The sequence below is a fragment of the Halichoeres trimaculatus genome, unplaced genomic scaffold (genome assembly GCF_033239565.1).
Source record: "Halichoeres trimaculatus isolate MK-OKI-2021-1 unplaced genomic scaffold, fHalTri1.1 fHalTri1_scaffold_23, whole genome shotgun sequence".
Classification (NCBI taxonomy): Eukaryota; Metazoa; Chordata; class Actinopteri; order Labriformes; family Labridae; genus Halichoeres; species Halichoeres trimaculatus.
The window spans coordinates 23037719-23060424 of NW_027437201.1; the positions used below are offsets into that span (position 1 = coordinate 23037719).

The window sequence follows — 22706 nt, forward strand, 5'->3', positions numbered from 1 at the left end:
AGTTATAACTTTTCTTAAAAACTGCAAAACAGTATTTATTTTAGTGATACCTAATATTATATGTAGCTTATTTTCTGCAACAGCCAAATAAAATAGAAACATTTATTACACGTTATTTTTTAGATAAATAAACCATATATTTGCGCAGAACTTATGCTGTGTTTAAGAATTACGAGGTCCAGTGAATGCATCGCCCGCGTGGAACGGTTTAACGGCTAACGTCCGTGTTTGTTTGTTTCTCAGCTCAAAGTTGTGAGACGGGCTCGTCCGAAAGTTAAACAGGGAGCTAAGTGTTATTCTCTGACAGTTTTTAATGTTGTTTCATGCTATTAGTAATCATTAATCATGTAATCAGCCATTTCTTGTGGCGTGCCAGATATAAACAAACGCAGGTAGTCTGCCAGGACAAAGAGACACGATGAGAACTAGAGCCTTATTTAGCGGTGTTTTTGTGTGAAAGTAACGCGCTGAAAATTCTCTAAATAAAGCGTGAATGCAGACTGATATCAGATTTTTTCAGTGGGAGTTTGTTTATTTGTGTTTTTGGTCAAGTAAAATATGGCCCCGTCTGAGTGCAGAGGAAACCTGCAGAGGAGCAGGGAGGGGGTGTTTGGTGCGAGCGCTCTGGGCTTCTGCTGCACAAAAACACTGCTGTAGGGGTCATTTCTGCCCTAAACCTTGTGATAGGACCCAACTTGTTCCATCCCGCAGTATCACTTTAAGATGTCTTTAAAAGAAAGGATGTAGCATCATAAAAGGAAAGATTTTCCCAGCACCACCTGAAAGCATCGCAACAACGCCAGCGACGATATTTTACAACAAGCTCCTCAATCTGTGTCAGCGTTGCTTAAGCGCTCAGACAAAGCGGTGCCATAATACAGCAGGAGTAGCTGTTATTCACTCGGTAATGTCTGTATTTTCCTCCGTGTTCCCCTGCCGCCGCAGAGCCGTCGCTTCTTAAAGAGCGGCGGCGCGGCGTGATGAGTGGCAGCCCTCCAGAGCAGACTTAATGGCACACACTGTATTTACATTACATTACATTAGCTCCTGGTTCAGCGGGAATAATGTTTCTGTCAGAGCAGGAGCTCACACACACACACACACACATTCAGAGAGGGGGATTAAGAGTGTCAGCAGTTGGTGCATATGTACGCACACACACACATACACTCTTTGTGAAGAAGATCATGCAAACACAGATCAGGCTCCCCACACCTCCCGTCCTCTGTGTCGTGTCAGAGTAATGTGTGTGTGTGACACAGCGTTTGAGTTGTGTAAACTGTTTACTGCAGGAGATGAAAGGCTCTGTGAAGCCTCTTTGGGGCGCTGCGCGGTCCACAGGCGGATGACAGCATCCCCACCGACCCCTTCCCTCCTCACAGATAATTAGGGACACTCGCTGCAGCCGCCTGACGAACGCTCCGAGTCGTATCTGGATGTGCCGCGCCTTTCATCTTTTTGGCTAGTGCTCCTTCTTTTGTCTGTCTGTGCAGCCTTTGTGTCATCCTGTGTGTTTTTTTTTTCCTGTGTCTCTTTTTTGTCACACACCCACACTCAGATACTCACACACATGCAGTGGAGTTGTTTGATCTGTGTGTGAGTGACAGCGCAATTCTCTGACGAGCTTTGAGGAGACTTTCTGGGCAGAATCAGCTTCAGCATTGGGATCTGTGTGTGTGTGTGTGTGTGTGTGTGTGTGTGTGTGTGTGTGTGTGTCTGATTCCTCCATTGGCACTTTCCCTGGTGCACATGTTGCACAGCAGGTGTCTTGCTGTACGTCTTGTTTACTCAGTGTGTTCGTTATTTATGAGGATATTCAAACTGCTGGAAAACAGAAAACAAAGTTGGAGCTCTTGTCAAAGATAAAAGTTTAACCTCTCTTCCTGTTTCTCCTTCTCCAGCCCGACGAGTTGACCAACGCTCTGGAGATCAGTAACATCGTCTTCACCAGCCTCTTCTCTCTGGAGATGCTGCTCAAGGTTTTGGTGTACGGGCCCTTTGGGTACATCAAGAACCCCTACAACATCTTTGACGGCATCATCGTGGTCATCAGGTGAAAGACAACTCTCTGCCGCAGCTATCTTAGCTTAGCAGCTAGCTAACATGTTCCCAAGAAAGCTCTGATTCAGGATTTCTTCTTGGAGTTTTACTGAACACACAAAGAAACGCCATACTATCTTTTGTTGGTTTCCAGAGCTCTCTGATTTTGTAAACTCTAAGTTGCAGTTACGTTCCCTGAAGGTTGCTTTTTGTGAGGTTTAAAGTTGCCCCTTGGTTGCAATGGAAAGTTTCCTAAACCTTACGAATTGTTTGGATGTTTGGTACCCTCTACATTCCCCTAATCTAATGTGAAAAATTTGGAGATGTCATATTCAATCTCCGTAGCTATTCTCCTCCGAACGATGTCTTTGTAGTTTTTATGTCTTTTGTTGCAAAGGACACAAATGTTTTGGTATGTGACATGTCAAAAACAAGCGATTTGATTGGTTGGATGTGTACTCGTCACAAGCGAAGCTTTAAAAAGACTCGACCTTGGTTTAGAAAAACAAAAGTTGCTCACCAGAATAATATTGCTGCATTAAAAAACAGTAGGTTCGAAGAAAAAAAAACGATAATGTGCAAAATATTCTCGTCCTGTCTGCTCACAGCAGGTGAAGCTCTTCACATGTAGCGTTGGTGTCTGCTGTTAGCTCTGTTATTCCCTCTGTTGCTGGGTTAGCACAGCTAGCTCGTCCATCTTATTGGAGATAGATCTTACGTTCCCAATAACGATGGATGGAAGGACAGGTCCATGTCATCACTTCTTAGTCGTCATCCTCACCTCCTTCTCCTCACCTTGTGGTAAACATCTGGCCTAGCACTAGTTAGCACTGACATGCTACAGGCTGCTAACAGCTGAGTTCACATGTAAACAATGCAGCCATGGTTACATGTAGGATCTCCAGACAAACACAGGAGAAAAAGTAGTAAAAATATCACTGAGGACACAAAAAGTTTGGTGTCCATGACCAACAAATGATCCACTCCAAATACAACGATTACAAAAAAGAGACGAAAACATTACAAGAAACGGACAAAGAAGAGAGAGCTGCTGCAACAGGCAGCCACAACGGGGTGGTGCCTAGCAACTAGGGACTGATTTTTACATTTGTTCACTTATAAACTCAATTTAATCCAATCCAATCCATTTTTATTTGTATAGCACATTTTACCAACACAAGGTCCCCAAAGAGCTGCACAGAGTAATAGCACTAATAAAACCAGACAACCAACAGCAATACAAAAGAATTGAATGATAAATACTAGTATATATATATAAAAAACATTACTAAAAAATGAATTAAAAACATAATTAAAACAGATAAATAAAAAATAAAAACAGTCAGAGGACCACACAATTTCATGCCGGGTTAAACGCAAGTGAATAAAAATGTGTTTTTAAACGAGACTTAAAAGCGTCAACAGAGGGCGCCATTCTGATGTGTGGTGGAAGATTATTCCACAGCTTGGGTCCGACAACAGAAAATACCAGGTCGCCCCGACTTTTAAGCCTTGTCTTAGGAACAACAAGCAGGAGCTGGCTCTCCGACCTCAGCGAGCGCACGGGGTTGTAAAGTGCAATGAGGTCTGAGATGTACGCGGGTGCCAGTCCATGCAGGGCCTTAATGTTGCTAACACCTGAAAAGCTAGTTTTTGTACAGAGAAAACTCACAGGAGGAATTGATAAAGGAATCGATAAAGAATCAGATTGATAAGGACATTGGTATCTTTAAAATCTAAGTGATACCCATCCCTGGAACAGGACTCAAAATGTGTCGTTTCTCTTTTTTCTGACAGCGTGTGGGAGATCGTGGGCCAGCAGGGCGGCGGCCTCTCCGTCCTGAGGACCTTCCGTCTCATGCGGGTCCTGAAGCTGGTCCGCTTCATGCCGGCTCTGCAGAGGCAGCTGGTGGTGCTGATGAAGACCATGGACAACGTGGCCACCTTCTGCATGCTGCTCATGCTGTTTATCTTCATCTTCAGGTGAGCAGAGAGGAAGAGAGGAAGAGAGGAAGAGCGGACGCTTCCTCTGCAGTGAATCTCAGCGTGGAAGAAAAAGATGGTTAGGCTGGTGTTGGGGAGCCAAATAAAAACCAGTGACCCTTAAAATGAGTCTGCAAACACAGGAGGGATATAAGTTCACTGACAAATCGATGTGAAATCATCAGAGGGAGCGTGGAGAGTAAACACGGCACACACATCAGAGGAAAAAACACTTTTATTTTTCTTCATTGATAATGTAATTTAGTGCAGAATTGAAGAGGATCATAAAAGCAAAGTCAATGTCTACTTAACAAAAATTGGGTCTCTTTATGCAGATAAATGACTTCATTCACTTTATCGATTTGATTCAATTTTCTTTTCTTGTTTCCCTCGAAACTAACAGCAACTCAGCTCTGAATCTTTCCCCCCACGCTGTTCAGAAATCATTACAAAAGCTTTAAGGTAGAAAAATGTGTTACTCCACCCATTGAGGAGGTTGATGTGAAGTATTTTACTCACATTATCACATTTAAGAGTTGTTTCAGATCAGATTTCTTCCACAGGGATTAAAAAATCGACTGTCCCCAGTTTCTGCTGAGGATCTGTGCAGATACTCGTCGTGACGTCGTTTTGCTCAAACGCACGGAGACACAGAGTTTCCAGAGGTTGTGTGTACTGGTGGATAAACAGTCCTTGCGTTGAGTGAAGGGTTGCCAAGTTGACACAGCGGATTGATCCTCGGCTGCGGTTAAGCTTCAGTTTCTGTGTTTTGAATGAGAAACAAACCGCACTGCAGACTTCAGGAAACAGCTGATTAACCGTCTGACTTAACGCACACAGGATTTACTTCCTCTCATCCTGCTTTTCTCCTTATTTCTACGAACACACTCATACGAGACCAGGTTACGCTGAGGTTTGGGTTCATCCTGACCTGAAGAAGGTTCCCGCTCTCTGATTATTTGTCTTCTTTTTGAGGGTTTAGAGCAGATTGTCGTGTCAGTGATTATGGAAAAGAGCTGGGAGGCAAAGAGCTTAGCGTAAAGACTGGAGGCGAGCCTGTGAGCCCGCCTTTGACTTTAGGTTCAGACTGTATCAGTACGTGAGCAGAGAGGTGAGGAAGAGGCTGTTTTCTTAACCTTTGGAGAACTTTCATGACCTCAAAAAGCTTAAACTTAGAAATTAGAGACATCAAAATCAAATTACTGGACTGCTTAAACCCTGATAACAGAAGTTGCTAATCGAAGTTACTCCACTAAAGAAAAGTTTGTCTCCAGGTTTTGTCACCTTCCTGTTCCAGGTGTTATCTCTGAGCTGATCATCCCTCCAGTGAGAGCTCTGCTCACACACACACACTCGGCTCTTTCATCTCCTTATCTTCTTCCTAAATTAGTGCCGATAAACTAACTTTCTGTCTGATGTTATCCTGTTTTTGTTTTTGGAGCCAGAAGTGTTTACTGACCTGGATGAGGTCTTCACACACGCTAACACTCAGCGCTCTCCATGGTGCTGAAATCAACCAGCGCTGTTATCTCCTCCTGTCTCTTCATCGTGTCATCCTCAGCGTGTTATCGGTCGTTTCTAAAAACCACAGTGAAGTTTTTCCTCCTCATTTTTGCAGGTTTAATATCAAAAAGCTTGTTATTGGTGGATTCTTTGCTTTACTGTGAAGTTTTTAGGGATGGGTACCTTTCACATTTGAAAACGATACGGTACTGATGCCTGGTACCTGGCGATCAGCACCAATTTTCAGTACTTTTTTTGTTTCTGTGGTAAAAAATATCAATTTGTTAAATAATAAAACTTTTTTTTTTTTTTAAATAAACACAATTATTCTTTAATATTTTAACCTTGCAATGCTCGCCTTCTCTTCCACTCCCTCACAGTCACAAGGATGCGTTCAGGTACCGTCTGATTTTATTGTGAATTGTTACCTGGAACTTTCTACAAATTTCAGTCGGTACCTGTGATATTTTATTGTTTTCTGTTTCATTATTTTATTTATATAAATAAAGTTTGATTTGATTTGATTTGATTTGATATAAAAGTACCCAATTCTGGACCTATCCCTTGTATTTTAATGATTTTTTCTTTTTTTATATATTCAGATTTGGAAACAGAATCAGAAATATTTTTATTGATCCCCAAGAGGAAATTGCTTTGTAGTTTCAGTTATTCCCTTTGAAAACTGTTTAAAAAAAAAAAGGTACAAAAAAGTACAAAACTGGTGAAATAAAAAATGTACGTAATATGAAACATAAGACATAAGAATGTACAAAATAAGAAATCTGAGCAAATGTACATTTAGAATTTATAATAAATATAAGAAAGTAAAAAAATAAATAAATAAAATAACATGTATATAAAAGTACAAAGTATTAAATATAAAAAATAGGAAATTATGAAAAATACAAAATAAGAAACAAATAAAATAAAAATGTGAAAAACTAAGAAATAATTAATTTAAAAAATAAGAAATATTTAAATACAAATATGAGAAAGTATAACATTAAAAATATTAGACAAAAAAGTCCAAAAAACAAAATAATAGGTAATTAAAAAATACTACATTTACAAATGCAAGAAAGAACAAAATGGAAGCATAAACCTTATGGGAAATTATATATCAGTGTAAAATATAAGTATGGATATTTACCATGAATATGTTAAGAAAATAATGGCATAATTGATGGATTTTTTTTTTTTTTTTTTTTTTTTTTATTCAATTTATTTCAAACATGAGGTCAAAGTGAAATTTTTGTCAAAGACAGAAACAAATACAAACAATCAGACATTTTCTAATCACATATTCGAAAAGGAGTGGGATGAAGAATAAACTTATTAATTAATTATTGCACAAGTACTGTCATTAAATATGTGTATTGTACAGAACGCAGTTATAGCACAAGTTTCCTTAAAGTGATCCTAAAGATACTTAGACTGAGAAGTGGTACAATCTGATTGCTGCATCCTGCAAAAACCTTAATTCTTATCAAGTGCTTTTGTCGTATTTCAGTCGGAAATAAGACAAAAAGAAAAATTTGCTTTAAACTAGAATAATGTCTTAGTACTTAAAACTTTTCTCTTGCTCCACTGGCAGATTTTTAACTTGTTAAAAGTAATTCAGATCTCATTTTTGTCTTTAAATGACTTGAAATCAGACATTTTTCTGACAGATCAGGTGAATGTGGCTCAGATTGAGTTTAAAAAGACATTTTCTACTGAAAGTAAGAGAAAAACAGTTGATAAGATTTTAAGTTTTTTGCCTGCTGCCCCAGCACACCACAGCACACAGGCCACCAGGTTTAAAGTTCGAGTGAATGCTTTTTTTCACGTGCAGTTTTGCTTTTATTTACTATTTCTTTTCCGTTGTCGTTTCCTCCTCAGTATCCTCGGGATGCACCTGTTCGGCTGTAAGTTCGGCTCGGAGAGAGATGGAGACACTTTACCAGACCGGAAAAACTTTGACTCCCTGCTGTGGGCCATCGTGACCGTCTTCCAGGTGAGCTGAGCCCTTCTCCTCCCTCCCTTGCTCATTAAATATGGACTGAAAGACCTTAAAGCGACTGAATGAACATCCTCTGGTTGGAGCGAGGCTGACAACACAGTTTCCTCTGGAATAAATAAATGATTTCACGTCCAGTGTTCGTCCTAACGACTGTTTCCTCACTCCTCTTACCCAGCCGGCCTCTATCCATCGTCTCATCTCCTTCCACATGTTTAATCTGAGCGTTTTATCGGTTACACAGGAACAGATCTTACATCGCGTCACTTTACATCAGTGAATCAACTTAAAGGGCCTCTGCAGAGTTCAGCCATTAACTCTGCATATCTCATTGTGCCGTGTATCATCTTTATCACTGTTCTATGGTAAACATGGAGATTATGGGGCACCGTCTTATTCATAATGGATGAGCAGCATCGACGCGCTCACTAAAGCTTCTACGTTTCCTGGCTTTGTCTGTGTGAAGCTTCACAGAGAGTTTAGTTAAAAACATTTATTTATCTTCCTGAAATTATCTCCAACACACATCCAGAGAGTTTCCACAGAGCTGGACGTCAGCTGCGCTTCCTGTTTGGTGGTGTTTACTGCACACTCTGAGCTCTGAGTTTGTAAACAACAAATAATACCCAAAAGTGTCAGGAATGGAAGAAACAATGTTGTTTCTCTAAAAAGCAGCAGGGAGCCAGGTAGCTCTGTTAATTGGAAAGACACACCATGTACAGGAGCTGTTTTTGTGTGTTTCCTACAGAGGATATTTGTAGCTTAAGGAAGAGAGATCCACTGCAGCTTTTAATGTGTGAAAGTCGCTCTCAGTTACCGTCAGTGCTCCGGGTTGGTTCAGATAATCACGTCTGCTCATCGCTGCGTTTGAAGAGACTGAATAAAAAGTGGGGCTTCAGGAAGTCTAATCTCAACAAATTCACACAATTGAAGAGTGGATTGCAACAAACTCTGGATCCATAAATATAGCTGAGGAAATGGTTTACAAAGGTTTTGCAAGATGCTTTGAACAAGGCTCTATCAAGACGAACAAAGGCTTGCTCCGTATTTCCAACAGTCAGGCCTGAACCACACGTATACGGATATTTTTTTGATCAGATATCTTTGTCCTCGTTTAAAAAAAATGTGAAAACCATAGAAGAAGAACGTTATGTGCATGCGCAGTCAAACACAGGAAGAAGAAGCAGTCGACGCGGATGTTTTGTCCTTGGCAACCGTTGCTACAGTGACTTGTTGCTAGGCGCTTGACGTCATCGCGTGAACACCAGCTCCGTTTAACACCGTTACACAGATCCACTCAACCGGATATTTTTTTTTATTTCTTCACTTTTTTATCCGGTTTTTTTAATCTCTGTTTATGTGGGTGAAATCGCCGCGTTCGTGTGGTTGAGAGGCCCAATCGGACAGAAAAATGTGCGTTTAGGAATATATCCATTTACGTGTGGTTCAGGCCTGAGTCAAACTCATTTCCAGTCAGCGTTGGACTCCACCAGGGCTGACTTTTGTCACCGATTCTGATCATTACTTTTATGGACAAGACTTCTTGGTGCAGTCAAGTGGTGGAGGGAGTCAAGTGAGGAAGGTCTCGGGAGCCCATCGGGATCCCATCTCTGCTTTTTGCAGACGATGTGGTCCTGTTGGCCTCATCAAACACTGACCTTCAGCTCGCACTGGGACGGTTTGCAGCCCAGTGTGAAGCAGCCGGGATGAAGATCAGCACCTCTAATGGTGCGGCCACACCGGCGCGATTACATACAAGGTCAATGCAAAGACGCGTTTAGCCGCCGATTCGCCACGGGCGGCGCGATTTTGCGCGTATGGCGCGGCGAGTTTGGAGCGTTCACGCGTTTGGGCGGTAGACGCGAATTCGCTCGAGTTCAAAATATTCCCCCACGACGTCATTGTTTTGACGACGTTGGGGGGCAACTGCCGCCTGCTCCGGCTCCAACTCCGCTGGAGGATGGAGGAGAAAACAATCTGTGCGGTGTGTCATCATCCAGAGTTATACGATACGACGTGTGTACTCTACAGAGAGCAGAAAAACAGGAGCAGGCTTGGTTGAAAGTCTCTGAGGAGACAGGTTTTGAATGTAAGTTCTGTAAATATTGGTTTCCAGCTGGATTTGCTGCACAGGTCATCACTGAGTCCGACTGTGTTTTCCTCAGTGGAGTTTTGAGCCTGATAGAGAGGAGGGAGGAGCGGGGCAGGGGCAGAGCCAGGGAAAAGATGGAAGTTCTCTGTGCTCCTCTCTTTCCTCCACCCCTTCATTATCCTCAGGGAGACCTCCGGGAACATGGGTCGGGGGTTCGGGTGGTCGGGGGTACGGGGGGTCGGAGGTTCGGGGGATCGGGGATGAGATCGCAGGGAACAGCCAAGCAGGGCTGGTGGATTACCAGGGAGAGGCAGCAGGCATTGATTGTGATCTCCAAAGCTTTCACACACTCTCCTGTCATGCTTTGGAAACCACAGCTCATTGTTTTTCAGATGCTCTTTTGGACTTTCGGTCTTTAAATGAACGAGCTCTCTACTCCGCATGCGCAGTACCGCGTGTTCGCGTGTTCGTGCCTCAGTTTGTCAAAAAAGTCCAGCGGCGAGGCTCCGGCGTTCACGCGGCGCGTGACAGGCCATTCGCACGAGTAAATTCGCGTGTTCGCGTTTGGTGTGGCCGCGGCATAAGTCTGCAGGAAAAGGGTGGACCAGGTCTGAAGAAAGTCTTTGTCCCAAGTGGAGGAGTTCAAGTATCTCAGGGTCTTGTTCAGGAACAAGGGGAAAGATATTGAAGGACAAGTAAGGCAAGACTCCCGGTTTACCGGTCAATCTACGTTCCAACCCTCATCGATGGCCTCGTTGTGGTTACTGAACAATAGAACAGAGCTTGGATATCCGGTAGAGGCTCCGAGTGGAGCCGCTGCTCCTCCCCATCAAGAGGGGCCAGATGAGGTGTCTGGCAAGGTTGCCTCCTGGACGCCTTCCTTGGGAGGTGTTCTGGTCATGTCCAACTGGGAGGAGACCCCGGGGTAGACCCAGAACATGGTGGAGAAATTATATCTCTGAACTGGCCTGGGAACGCCTTGGTACCCCCTAGAGGAATAGAATAGAATAGAAAATACTTTATTTATCCCCAAAGGAGCTTTGGAGCTGGTGGAAGTGGCCGGGGACAGGGGTCACTGGTCTTTGCTGATGGCACTGCTGCCCCTGTAGCCCAGACCCGGGTAAGCGGTGGAAAATGGAATAGGATGGAGATAAGAGATAAGATTACAGGACATAAGGGCAGATGCTTTACAAGATCACAGCAAGACAACTCCTTCAAGGTACCATAGTTATATCTATAGAGCCTCGTCTGTGGGTTTTACTACGAGCTTGAACGCTGAGGGCAGCACTGGAACTCTCAAGATTCAATTTCAACGTCAGCTCTTTGAAAACAGTTGATTAGTGGTCCCTACATCCTGTAGATCTTTAGTTCTGACCAACGAATAGAGCGGTGTCTCTTCTGTAGCTTTAGTCAAGACATAAGGTCCTGTAACCACTGGGAATGAGGGAGGGAAAGCTCCTCTCCACCTGAGGAAAACAGATCTACAGGCTGGAGGGAGGGCAAAGAATTGGGTGGCCCATTTGGTAGTTTCCTCTCTTTCATAAAAACAATTTCTGACACATTGATAGTGTCAAGGGTCAGTGAGAGTGTGTGAAATACGCACATGTCCAGAACATGAACTATTGAAGAATCTGGACTGTGTTAGGACTGGTATCTAGTAAAACTGAAACTAACTTCTTGCCAACCTTACAAACTTTGGTTTAAATGTTGAAAAGTTCTCCTGAGACTTTATTTTTCACCAACTGGAGGAGCTTCTGTGTCTGTAGCTGCAGGTAAAAGTTCGAATAGCATCAAATAAAGATCAAGGACGAACGCTTTCTTTGGATTTCTGAAGCAGAGATGTTAAAGCAGTAAAGTTTCCCTGTTAGCACTTCAGACGGTGTGTGAAGCTCCAGGTGCTTTGAACAGCTTTCAAAGGCAATGAGGATCAGCAAAAAGTCAATTTGCAAACAAAAAGTGTTTCCAGAATATGATTAACCATAAATCCATGTCTGCTCAGATTCTGACACAGGAAGACTGGAACAAGGTCCTTTACAACGGCATGGCCTCCACCTCGCCTGTAGCTGCTCTGTACTTCATCGCCCTCATGACCTTTGGAAACTACGTCCTCTTCAACTTGCTGGTGGCCATTTTGGTTGAAGGTTTCCAGGCAGAGGTAAGGGGCTGGATGATCTCATACGTGTAAACAAAAAGTCTCTGTGATATTTTGTCTGAAAGTCAGTCTTAAAATCCTCTTTCCTGAAATCAGGCTGCGGTAGTTTTCCTCCTTTAACCACAGGACGGCTAAGTGATCACTTGCAGAATGATCTGGATGGATTCCAGGGTGTTTTTCCTTTAAAGTGGAGAGTGCTGTGAAAAGTAGAGATCAGGGGTCTACAACCTGTACTTTCATAGGAGCCATTTTTCCTCAGCTCACCTGGATTATAGTCATTCAGGAGCCACAGAATCTACTTTATCTCTACAATAAAGACTTCAAAGTAAATTAAATTCCACTCATTGTTGAAAATCTAGTGAATAATAATCTAAAAAAGTTTTTTTTTACATATTTGATATGAATTATATTTTAAATTAATATTTGATAAGCGATGTCTTAGTTTTTGTTGAATAAATTTGCAAATATTTTTAGAAATTGATATAAAAAAAAATATCTAAGCATTTGGAAATTCAAATAATTTGCAAAATTAAAAAAATGCATTTAATTTATTTAATTTTATATTGAACATGTGATGTCTTAGTTATTTGTTTAATAAACATGTAAATATTAACAAATGAAATGCAAATAATATCCAAAAGAATTCAAAGATTTTTGAAATCCAAATAATTTGCATAATTAAAAATGATTATTAAAATGCATTGAATTTATTTTATCTTATATTAAACATTTGATGTCTTATTTTTTGGTTTAATATTTTTGCAAATATTTCAAAAAATTTGAAATGCAAATAATTTCTGAAAAAAATTGAAGATTTTTGAAATCCAAATTAATTGCAGAATTAAAAAAATAATAATTAAAATGCATTTAATTTGTTTAATTTTATATTTCACATGTGATGGCTTAATTTTTTTTTGCTTAATATATATGCAAATATTTAAAAAATGAAATGCAAATAATTTCGGAAAAAAACTTTTAAAAAATTTAAATAATTTTCAAAAATTAAAAAATGAAATCAAAAAAATATTAAAAAAAATTAACTTGATAAAGTGCAAAAAATAAGATTTTTTTTAACATTTCTGAACTGAAATTTTCTTTTTAAACTGTTAGTGCAAAAATTTGCAAAAAACAATATAAAACCTCTAAAATAATGCAGCAATCAACACAAATTTGAATTTTCAAAGATTAGCAAAATTTAAAAAAACAGAAATATAAATGTAATTTATTCATTTATTTATCATACATTGATAATGTTTCTCAACTTATCATTTATTGTTGCAAGATTATTTTTAAACATGCATGATTTTATTTAGTGTCCGTGTCTTTAATTATTAACCATCTCTGTAAGAAAATAAAAATTCTTGAGGCTCCTTGGCCGCAGGTTGTAGACCCCTGGTATACAGCGTTGATATTCTTAGCATTATTTTTCAATGCTGCGTTTTGTATTCTTGGTGAAAGAGGCTTTAAGACTGAAACAGGAGGCTAAATGACTCCCTAACATCCTTTTGGAGCGCAGGCAGCCATAAACATAATGGATGGATGCTCGTGCCCACACATCGGCTACATAACAAAGGCAGAAACCCTGCAGGCATTAACCTGTACCTTTCCTTGTACTCTCTGCAGTGGGTGAAGATATGAGAGCACGCTAGTCGCAGTGTTTTCTCTCTCCTCTTCATCTTCATCTCTCCGTCAGCCTCTTGTCCTCCCACTCTTTCCCACTATCTCAGCAGTCGTCCTCATTATTGTTCTGCTTATTTTGCCCATGCAGTCATGTCATAAAGTATATCAGAAGAAAACTGTCTGAGACAAAACTGCGAGACCAAAGCACTTCCTGTTCCATCGGTTTCACGCCGACACCTTCTTCTTTTTACGCCGACCTTCCCTGATCTCTGTTTGTCAGAAAAACAAGTTTGTTTCCCGTCAGTGAACTTTCTGCAAAGCGCAGCAGAAAAACGGAAAAGGTGAATGTCGTTTTTGTAAGAGACAGCTGCTGCTGGCAGAAACATCCTCCTGGATATATTCCAGTCGAGATTGAGCACAAAAGATAAAAAGTAACTCTTTTACTTTCAGCCAGTCCATTAAAAGTGTACAAGGCTTTATCTGGGAGAGGTCGAGTTACTGCGAGTAATGAACAGTGAGTGAGACGCGATGTGGGGAGCTCTGCTCTGTTGAACAAACATCCCTGAGGTGGATCGGAGGATAAAACCAGGAGGGAGATGATGACCAAAGCTGCTTAAGATGACAGTTTTACATCCAAGCTGAGACACAAACAAAGCATTTTCTCTGCTTCAAGTCAGGATTAGAAACTCAAACACAGTTTATCTTCAGCTTTTTTCTTAGTTTGTCTCCTTTATGGTCAGATTGACCTCTGGCTAAGCCACGCCCCCTCCATTCACTCAGACAAACAATGAACATTCAAAAACCAAGAAACTGAAAACTTCGACCTAAGTGAAGATTTTGGAAAACTCTGGGTTTATGGCACCGGGTTTACACCTGGAAAACACTGACAAATACGGCTTTGGCGTGCTTCGAACCGCACTTAGAGACATTTCACAGGATGCTATTTACAGAAAGATCTCAGATCATCTAGAAGTCAGCAAAAGCTTCAGTCACAGACTAAATTTACAGCTCTCAGAGCAAACCTGATAAACAGCATCTGGTTAGGATCAGCATCTCAGACAACAAGATAGAGGATCAGCATTGGTCAGCATCTAATTACGTCTGATTATATCAGCCTCCCCTCTCAGAAGATGTGAAGTAAAACCATGATGGGTAAAAACCAAAAATACTGTCAGCCATCATTCCTATTTACTTTCTATTATTTTTGTTCTTATAGAAAAACAAAAATCAGAATGATCCACGGACAAAAATGCTAATTTTAACAAAAGAGAGTAAAAGAGAAAGAATAATAAATAAATAAATATATTAATATAATAATTATTGTTTTTGTTTATATTATTATAATTATTTTTTTTCTTCTTTATTTTATTTTTAATTTTATTTTCATTAATCAAAGGTATTATAGATAGAAGACAAAACTTTAATAATAATGATAATAATAATTCTTCTTCTTCTTCTTCTTCTTCTTCTTCTTCTTCTTATTATTATTATTATTACTATTATTATTATTATTATTACTGAATTTTATTTCTTTATTATATATATATATATATATATATATATATATATATATATATTTTTTTTTTTTAGATAAATCAAAGCTTATATGCATGCTAAAATCTTGACCCAAAGTCTTAATCAGATCATAAATTTGAAGATTGACTGAAGCTTTGTTGTCATTGTAAAAAAAAAAACACAACAAAAATTTTGTCAGAACAATACTGTACCACATTCCAAAATAGGTTTTCTTACAATAAATTTTAAAAAATGAAGTTATTTACATTTGAGAAGAGATTTGACAACCTTTGTTATCTCAGCTATTACAGATAAGCTAATGAAGCTAAGCTCCAGAGGCTAACGTTAGCTTAACTGGAGCCCTTTGTACAACAGCTAACAATGATGTACGATGACCAAAGAACAAAACTAGAGGAAAACAGGCCAATGAACTCCCAACAAATACAGAGACATGATAAACAACACAGCTAGGAGCTAATGCTAAGCTAACTTTAGCTAACGTTAGAGAAGATCAAACGAAAACTGAATTTCTGCAGAGCATTTCAATAAAGATGTCTGAATGTATGGGAACAGCTTTATGCTCTGTGATTGGCTCATCACGTTTGGGGGCGGGGCTTAGCCACAGGTTGATTAGAAGGAGAAATAAAGTGTAAGATCTTGTTTATTTCACAGTTGAGAGATCTGTTAAAGGAAAAACAGGGTTTTATGGTGTTTCGTTTTCAAGAATTAGCAAATGTTGATATTCATGTCATTTTGCAATGCCTCAAAAACTGGATCCATGTAGGGAGACTCTCTAAGGTGGCTAGGAGCTCCACTTTGCTGGAAAGATGCAGAAAAACATGGAAAAGAAAGAATCTTTACGCTAAAAGCATCTGAGAAAAGCTAAAAGGAGCCAAAACAGTATTGCTACCAATCAATTAAGCTTCCATTACAGCAAAATAAGAAAAAAAAAACATTAAAAACCTGCAAAAATCTGCAAACAGGCGACCTTCCTTTGCTAAAAGCGACAGATATTCCCCTCAGGACAAAGTGTGAAGACTAAAACACAGAGCTAAGAGGGAGAAAAGTGAGAAGAAATATGCAGCTAAAATGGTCCCTTGGTTTCACACTGTGAGGACGCAGAATGCTCGTACTGCTGCTTTAATAGCCTGTGCCTCAGAGGGCACTCACTCCTGATTGGTTCATTTCATTCCAGCAGAAACAGAAGAAAAATTAATCCCAACATTTAACCTGTCTCTGCGTTGTTTACCTTTTATTTCTGTCGGAGGCTTTGGGGAGAAACTCTTCAGAAACGTGAACACACACACAGACTCACACTCCTCGACATGTTGAAACCCCTCAGGTCTTTAAGCTCGTGCCCCCTCCTCCTCCTCCTCCTCCTCCTCCTCCTCCTCTTTGTATCCGTAGCTGTCGGCTCCGTTCTCCCTCTCCTTTTTCAACTTAACATCCTTTTCTGCAAACACTAAGTTTATTTTTAGGCGACCAAACTTTCCTTGCGTCAGGGTTGCCAGGTAACGGGCACTTGAACGACGTGAGCCAAGTCAGGAGAGATACACGGCTGCAGAGCCGAGACACACGAGTCCGTGCACGGCGCAGAACGTGTTACCTAATGTTTTTATTGCTTTGAGCGTGCAGGCAAAGGGGAAATCTTCTTATCTCGTCCTTTTTATCTGTTGTTTTATCACCTTCTATCATCCTCCTCCATAGCATGGCTCTTTATTACCAACCTTTTCCTGGTGATGGTGTGTTAGTGTGATGGGATCCACTGCAGAGAGTCTGAACCCACTCATCTTTAATTAAGGGGATCCACTAACAGCAGGGGTGTTTCTTTTCTTTATAAAACATGCACGCACACACACACATGGTATGAGAGCAGGTGTGCTGCAGAGGAATGATCCCACCTGAGCATAAACTGATGCACTGTGTTAATGTAAATGTGGAGATGACTTCCACCCTGCTGTCTCTGAATGAATGGACCTCCTGACAGGTAAACATGGCTGTGCTCTCCTGCTCTCTGCTGTCCTGACTCTTCATGCTTTGGACATGTGCAGCTCCGTCTGCACACTGTGACAGGACAGTTGCTTTGGTCGCTCTGTTGCATGGTGAAGTGGAGATGTTTCCTCAGGCTGTGCCACCTTTAACTGTGTCCTCTGCTCTTGGTTCCACCTCTCACCTCTCTGTCATATTTTCCTGTGTGCGCCTCCCTCTTCTGTCCGGCTGCATCTCTCACTTCCTCAATAGGAAGTGGCCAAGCGGGAGGACTTGCATGCCCAGCTGAGCCTGATTCAGCTGCCTGTAGAGTCAGGGGTATGTAAAGCTCTGCAGCCCAGCCTCCCCTCGCCCAGTTGATCGCCTTATCGCCCTCCGTCTGCCTCTCCTCTGCCTGCCTGACCTCCTCCGCCTCCTCCTCCTCCTCCTCCTCCTCACCCTGCTGAGGCTTTGCAGACATGTGTCACATCTCCAAAGTCACAATTTGGACGACAGAGTCTTTTCAATAATGGATTAAAATCCAATATTTATCTAGTTTAGTTTAGTTTAGTTTAGTATAATTAAATTAAGATTTAAGTTTAGTTGGTCTTTATGTCATTCATGTTGTCTTAAAAACATATGCACAGTATAAAAATCATAAATGAAAAGAAGCAGAAAGAAGAAAAGGTCTAAGTATTGCTGCCTCTCTTCTCAAAAAATGTGAAATAAACACATGGTCAAAATAAAAAAAAAATACTGTCAGCCAGCATTTCTATCAACTTTCCATTTTCCATTTTTTCTTATCGAAAAAAAAATCAGAATGATCTAAAAAATGCTAATTTTCACAAAAAGGACAAAAAAGACAAAAAAAAGAATTTTTTTTTGTAAATATATTTATATATATTTATTTTTCATTATTATTATTTTTTAGTTAAATCAAAGGTAACATAAAGAACAAAAAATGATAGAATAATAAGAAATTGTTATTATTTATATTCGTTTTTTTTTTATTCTTTAAGTATGAATCAAGAATGCATAAAAATATATATATAAAACAAAAACAAATGTTTAGTAAATATATATATATATGTATATATATATATATATATATATATATATATATATATATATATATATAAATTTATATATATATATATATATATATATAAATTTATATATATATATATATAAATTTATATATATATATACAAAAAACAAATTTAATTTTTTTTATTATTATATCTTTTTTCTATTTATTTCATATTATTTTCAGATCAATTAATAAGTAAATAAAGAACAAAAAAAACAAAAAAGGTTTTAACAATAATAATAACAACAACAACAACGATAATAATAATAATAATAATAATAATAATAAAAAGTATTATTATTATTTATTATTACTATTTAATTGTTATTATTATTATTATTACTAGTAGTAGTAGTAGTATACTATATTGTGTATTTTTTAGGTAAATCAGAGGATATACGCACCCTAAAATCTGAATCAGATTATACATTTGAAAACAGACTGAATCTTTGTCCCAATTCTGGTAGAAAAACAACAAAACTTTGCCAGAGCAATACTGTACCGTGTCACAAAATAGGTTTTCTTACAGTATTTCTACACAAAAACAAAAAGAAAAAAAAAGGAGGTTATGTACATTTGAGAAGATAATTGTTGATTGTTGTATTTATGTGCGGTGACTTGATACCATAAATAGAGAGACATATGGATGGATAATTCAATTATTATGAATAAGTGAAGAAATACAGAGGATGTAGTAATAAATAAAAAAGATATAGAGTGAATTTTAACCTCATTCCAGCTCTGTGGTCTTAAAAAGCCATCAGACTAACCTCACAAATATCCTCTTTGTTTTATTCAGACCATTAGTAATATGAGGCCATGCAAACAGCTTCACCAGGAGTTCTTGAGATCTCCTCTAAAAGTCCCACTGCCAACCCAATTCAGCAGAGTGCATCAGTAGGAAGTAAAAGTCCACATCGTTTCCACACAGACAGCATCAGGTAGCTGGTAACTGGAGCTTTTCCAAGGCTTGAATGGGCTTAAAACTCTGGCAGGTGAATCATCAGTACAAAAGATGAGTAACCGTATTAGAAAATATCCTCTGCTTTCATAAAAACCACACGAGTACGAGCCAAGAAAGAAGTCAGCAACAACTCCAAACAGACTTCTAAAATCTGAGGCTGCTGCCAACAGAGAGACGACGCTTTGTAGAGCTCTGACAACACACTGTTCACTGAACTGAATATCAAACATGGGGTTTGTTTCAAGCTGGAACTACTGATGTTTGTACACCACAGAAACAGCTCCTGAGATTCACAAGTATCGTACAGAAAATTAATGTTATTTACAGCTAGTGTAAAGTTTCTTGACAAAATGCAATAAATGTTAAAGTATTCTGTTTAAAATCAACAGATTAAAGGCACATGGGCTGAAATCAATGAGTCACTGATGAACACCTGTTCACATTTTTAAATAAATGACAAAAGTAGCTAGAGACAGACTGATATCCTTTTTTCAGGGTCAAAACAGATACAAAAACAATTACCAAATATCATCTGTCGAGGAAACCTATAACCTGTATTTTTTTATTTTTACTTTTTATTTTATTTTATTTTATTTTGTATTTTATTTTGTTTTATTTTATTGTGTATTATATTATATTTTATCATATTACATTCTATTATATTATATTGTCATATTATATTATATTATATTATATTATATTATATTATATTATATTATATTATATTAAATTATATTATATTATATTATATTATTTTTTCAATTTAATTTGTACTATATCTTATTAGATTGTATTATTTAAATTTATTTTGTATTTTATTATATTGTTCTATTTTAATTTTTTGTATTACATTATATTATAACATGTTATTTTATTTTGTGTCATATTTTATGTATTTTTTATATTATTTCATTTTGTATAATACTTAATTATATATCATTTTATTGAATTATATAATATTTCATTAACTTATATCACATATTATCAGACTAGATTATTTGTTATTCATTATATCTTATAGATTATTTGTTGTATATTTACTTTTATATTTGTTTTATATTATATCTTATTAGATTATAATTATTTTTTTTTAATTTGTATTCCATTTAATTATTTTATTAGATTAGTTTGGTGATTGTGTGTCACAGTCTTAAATATAGTTTTTTATCAGGCACTGGATTAAAAAAAAAAAAAAACAGATGCCGATCTGCTTCAAATTGCTAAATTTCAGCTGGAGAATGTGTCACATCATCAAAGTCCTCTGATCTGCATCCTGCATGACTCCCTCGCTGTGAAACACTAACCTGGGCAGCACCTGACTGTCAAACAGAAACAACAACAACACTACAACAACTTCTTCTCTTCACTATTTCTTTATTTCCTCCTTTTTCTGCCTTATTTTCAAAGCAGACTCCACATTAAACCCACTACCAGCCTCTAACCTCTTCAGTTTTTCAGCTCTTGAATATAAAAGCTGCTCCGAGGCTGATAAAGGTCGCCATCTTTCAGATCGTGATGGGCTCGTCCTTCAGTCCTTAAATTTTACGGCATTGAACAGAATCCAGAAACCATCCAAACTTTCCCTCTGACCAAGTGTTGGGGGTTGTTTTCCTTCCTTTCTACCTTAGATACAGCAGCTCATGGGGGTCCAGGCTTGAAATAGGGTTTTGGGTGGGGTCTGCTGGCTGGTTCTAACGGTTAAACCTGGTTTTATGGTTTTATGCTGCTCTCTGTATACTTTGCTTTTTATATTTCCTGCCATATGAGAAGTCCAGGGGTGACAGAGGAGTTAAAAACCTCAGAAAATTTGAATAAGGATTCGTACATTTTATGAAAAAACTCACCTGTGCACAGGGTTAAAGGTGATTTCATTATAATTTACTCTATTTTAATGTTTGCATCACCTGGACTTCTGTGTTTATCCCCGTTGTAGCCATTTACGGCGGTTTGCTGTGACATATGTGGTTGAATTCAGCGTGATGACTCTCGTACAGCTGTGGTAGGATGCAATTTCACTGGACACACAAACACACACACACACAATTACCTCCTATCAACACCCACCCTGCGTCCCCTGTGGCTCCTCCTTTGAGGGTTTGTGATGGAGCTGCTGCTCTCTATTATAGTCCCACTATCAGCAGCCAGCGGACTCGGTCTGCTCCATCTCCTGTTCCCACAGTGTGTCCAAATTGGGGTGGCAGAGTGTAAACCAGCTATCCAAACAACCAGGCTATTTGGGGACCTGGGATTTCCCTCGTGTCCTGCCCCTGCTCCCCTCCACCCCTTCGCCCCACAGCGCCACCTCGTCGAGCCATAAAACATCATAAAATCAAAAAGGAAGTTGTAGATCAGGACGGTGTCTGAGCTGGTTTTATTCCTCCCTCAGTCTGATTTAAATGCTCCACCTCAGCAGCTCCTGGCCGCTCCGCTGGCTCTCTAAATTGTTCTGTGAAGTCCTGACAGAAGATTTTCACTCTGTGTGTTTTGTCAGCTTTGGCTTTGACACAGTCTGTCAGGATTAAACCATTAACACAGCCCAGTCTGGGGCACCAGGTATCTCAGCTTAGATACTGCTCCTGATTTGATTCTTTTACGATTTTTGAGGTGCTGATTTTATTTAGATTGTGATTTTTCCATATTTCTAATTTTTTTATTTTTAAGTTTGCTCATTTGACACCAGACCAAGACTAAACCAGGAGCCATATTTTCCCCAAAAATGCACATCTCGAGAGTCAATTTTTTAACCTGACACGCCAGACAGACAGGTTCATATATCCACCACAGAAATATTTCCCTAGTATTTTATTTTATTTTATTTTATTTTATTTTATTTTATTTTATTTTATTTTATTTTATTTTATTATATTATATTTTATTTTATTATTTTTTTATTAGATTTTATTTTTTTAATTACATAGATTTATTTTCTTTTGTATTATTTTCTTTGTATTATATTATATTATATTATATTATATTATATTATATTATATTATTTTTTATTATGTTATATTATATTAAGTTATATTATGTTATATTATATTTTATTATATTATCATTATAGTCCATCAGGGTAGCAGCTCTTCGGATTTGTTTTTTAGAAGCGGGACCTTCAAAAAAAAAATCAGCAGCTGGTGATTGGACGACCGTTCTGATTGACACACTCACCGCAGACCAATCCACATCAAGCCGCGGTATGACGTAGCTCATGTGTGCAGCTGCATCAAGTGTTTCTGTCTTATTTGAGGTATAAATTGTCTTAATGGACTTGATTCGAGCCACATTCAACCGGTCAGTCTTGAAAAATGTCTGATTTCAAGTTATTTAAAGACAAAATGAGGTCTAAATTGTTTGTAATAAGCAAAAAAAAAATCTGCTTGAAAATTCACTTGAAATTAGAATAACGTCTTAATACAAGAAACTTTTCTCTTCTTCCATTGGCAGATTTTTATTAACTTGTTTTGAGCACAGACTGTATCAAACCATAGACTGTAAAAAAAAATGGACGTCCTCTTGCTCAGCTTGAAGTGAGGTCTCCACAAAAACTGCTCCCCCTGGTGGCTGGCTGCAGTAAAGGTGAAAAAATCCATCTCCCCAGTCATTCCAGATGGGCTGTGGTCAAACTTTAAGAAATTAATCCACCTGGTAGAAATGTTTCTCACGTCTGATTGTTGTGGTGATTTGAAGATATCATTTGGCTGTCTTGTATCCAAGTCCTCTTGTTTAAAAAAAGTTTAGTTTTCATTAGTTATTAGAGGTTAAAAACGAGGTTTTACGTAACGT

General features: G+C 38.5%; 1 protein-coding gene across 16 annotated transcripts in view; it reads left to right on the top strand.

The window, feature by feature from the left end:
* The window catches only part of cacna1g (calcium channel, voltage-dependent, T type, alpha 1G subunit), a 380213-nt gene that overhangs the window by 265838 nt on the left and 91669 nt on the right, over window positions 1-22706 (top strand). For 11 of the 16 annotated variants that reach the window (XM_074662958.1, XM_074662959.1, XM_074662955.1 and 8 more), the window contains exons 11-15: window positions 1902-2053; window positions 3838-4023; window positions 7408-7522; window positions 11617-11772; window positions 17146-17211. In XM_074662958.1, coding sequence (XP_074519059.1) covers window positions 1902-2053; window positions 3838-4023; window positions 7408-7522; window positions 11617-11772; window positions 17146-17211 — 675 coding nt within the window. The remainder of the gene's footprint in view (window positions 1-1901; window positions 2054-3837; window positions 4024-7407; window positions 7523-11616; window positions 11773-17145; window positions 17212-22706) is intronic. The other 5 variants (XM_074662965.1, XM_074662963.1, XM_074662972.1 and 2 more) reach the window with 1 other exon arrangement.